At 63.3% G+C, this 2,481-nt stretch overlaps 1 protein-coding gene across 1 annotated transcript in view; it reads right to left on the bottom strand.

Annotated features, from left to right (window-relative positions):
* Positions 1-337, bottom strand: part of PTRH1 (peptidyl-tRNA hydrolase 1 homolog) — a 3,495-nt gene extending 3,158 nt beyond the window's left edge. The window contains exon 1 of the mRNA XM_009286992.2: positions 259-337. Coding sequence (XP_009285267.1) covers positions 259-337 — 79 coding nt within the window. The remainder of the gene's footprint in view (positions 1-258) is intronic.
* Positions 338-2,481: the final 2,144 nt, after the last annotated feature.

The raw sequence follows: 2,481 nt of genomic DNA, 5'->3' as shown, positions 1-2,481 counted from the left end.
CGGAGGAGCAGCTGGGGGAAGGCTGGGAGCGGTCCCCGCGGAGGGTCTTCGGGCCCAGCCAGTGTCTGCGTGGCGTCGGGTCACCGAGGGAAGCGGGGTCCCTGCCCGCAGTTGTGCGGGGCAGGGTGCAGGAGCAGTAAGTGCCCGGGGCTGTGCCCCATGTTTTACGTGTTCACGCCTGTTACGTTCCCCCTCACACCATCACAGCGGCCTTTGGCTGGGTGGGGGGGGATACATGATCCCTCACCTTCCTCCAGCCCTGGGTGGCTCTTGGCCCTGCCAGCGGAGCAGAGCTTTCTTCCAAGGCTGTGTTGACAGTCCCCCAGTCCAGCAGCATGTCGTTGGGCTTCGCTCATAGCTCTTTTCCCCTCCACAGCTGGCAGAAAGGGCTGGACTTCTCCTCCTGTGGCCAGTGGGAAGAAGCCATCACCTGCTATTCGAAAGCCATCAACCTGGATCCACAGAGGGTAAAAGGTCCCCAGAGGGCTAGGGATGCACTAGGCTGGGAGCCGGAGAAGGGAGGCAGCAGCATGAAGGCTGGCTCTCACACTGGCATCTGGCTTCAGGATGCTGTTAACCTCTCACCAGGCTGATCCTAGGCAGTTTGAGCAGGGCTGGGCTGGGCCAGTGTGGGCTGAGGGTTGTCTGTGGTACAGGCAGAGCTGTACCGTGGTTGTCCGTGGTATGAGCAGCGGGCAGAGGCCTTCCTCCAGCTCTGCGACTTCCAGTCGGCCATGCTGAACTTCAGGAAGGTGCTCACGCTGGTGCCTGCATGGGAGCAGCCCTGCCTGGCTCTCCTGGCCCTTGTCCTTGACCTGCAGGTCAGCCACCGCTCCCCTTCCTCTGTCTGCAGCCCCGGCCTGTGGCCAGGCTGACAGGGCTTCCCTGCAGGGCCGATGTCTGCTTGACCAGGAGCTCTACTGCGAGGCCCTGGAGGCCTTCACGCGGGCAGCTGAGCTGCAGCCTCACCGCAGGGTGTTTCACCAGAGGAGGTAAAGCCAGGGCAGCGCTAGGCTGTCCGGCAGGGCTGGCCCTGCTGTGGGCTGCCTCCAGCCTTGCCCGTCTCCTCTTGCAGCATCGTGTGTCTTGCGGCTCTCAACAAGTTCCCAGAATGTCTCCAAATGCTCAACAGAGACCTGGAGGAGGACGCGAGGAACCCTGATGTGTACGTGCTCCATGCCTCCTTCTATGAATGCTTTGGGCAGGTACAGCCGCTCTGGTCCCCAAGGGGCCCTGCTGCCCCTCCTGGAGGCTGGGGATGTGCTAGGAAGTGCCAGCACCCTCCCTGGGCAGCTGGCCCTGTGTCACCAGGATATCCTACGTGCTCCATGCCTCCTTCTATGAATGCTTTGGGCAGGTACAGCCGCTCTGGTCCCCAAGGGGCCCTGCTGCCCCTCCTGGAGGCTGGGGATGTGCTAGGAAGTGCCAGCACCCTCCCTGGGCAGCTGGCCCTGTGTCACCAGGATATCCGATGGGCCCTGGAGCTGCAGCCACAGCACGGAGCTGCACAGGCCCTGAGGTGGAGGCTGCTGAGACGAGGCCAGGAGGCCAAAGCCAAGGTGGTGTCCAAGGCCCTGTGCGGGAACCTGTGTGGGGCCCTACTCAAGATCAGCTTCGCCATTGAGAGTGACCCCTCAGCTGCCGAATTCTTCACCCTCAGGTAGTGAGAGTGTCACCGCGGCCGGTTGGCCCCATCCACCTCTGAGCTCTCCTATCTCTGTCCCTGTGTCACAGGGGGGCCCTCCTCCGGCGGCTCAAGGACTTCAGTGCAGCCCGCAAGGACTTAGCCAGGGCGAGGGAGCTGGGGGCCGGGGGGCCCCGGAGGCCCAGGAGGCTTGGTGGCAGCTGGCAGTCGCCTACAATGACTGTGCCGTGCACTGCTACGCCCTGAGCCGATTCGATGAGGCTGTGATGCTCCTTGGCAAGGCTCTGCGGGACGAGAGGCGGGAGAAGGGGCTCTATGTAAACAGAGGAGGCAAGCAGCCGGGCTGGGGATCGCAACGGGGTCCCCAGGGTGAGGGCAGTGGTGCATGGGCAGGGCTGGGGTGTCGGACAGCAGCAGCTGCACTCGTGCATTGAGCATGTGCAGGGGAAGGCCCTGCACTGGGGTCCTGCGTTAGGGAGTGATGGCTGAAGTGGGCAGTAGGGCCCCTGGGTTGTCCCTTGGTCCTGACCCCTGTTCACAGCTGTGCCCATCTGAATGGTTTCAGCAGTGGGGAGAGGTACCAGGAGCTGGGATTTACCACTGGTGGTTCGGCTTCCTCCCCACGTGGCCTGTCCTGAGGCATGGCTGGGAATGGCTGTTCTCTTCCAGACTGGGCTGTGTCTCCTGCCTGGCGGAGCTCAGAGCTCTTGGCTAATGACGCTGAAATTTTTGTGGCTGGGGTGGGCTGGACACGTGCCGTGCGTGTTTCCCACTGGCACGGAGAGCTCCAGACAAAGCCCGGGGGTGGCAGCCAGCCCCCAGCCGCTCTCACTTAA

This window comes from Aptenodytes forsteri, unplaced genomic scaffold, assembly GCF_000699145.1.
Source record: "Aptenodytes forsteri isolate BGI_AS27 unplaced genomic scaffold, ASM69914v1 Scaffold136, whole genome shotgun sequence".
Lineage (NCBI taxonomy): Eukaryota > Metazoa > Chordata > Aves > Sphenisciformes > Spheniscidae > Aptenodytes > Aptenodytes forsteri.
Note: the sequence above shows the minus strand (reverse complement) of the source record. Positions and strands in the feature narration are given on the sequence as shown.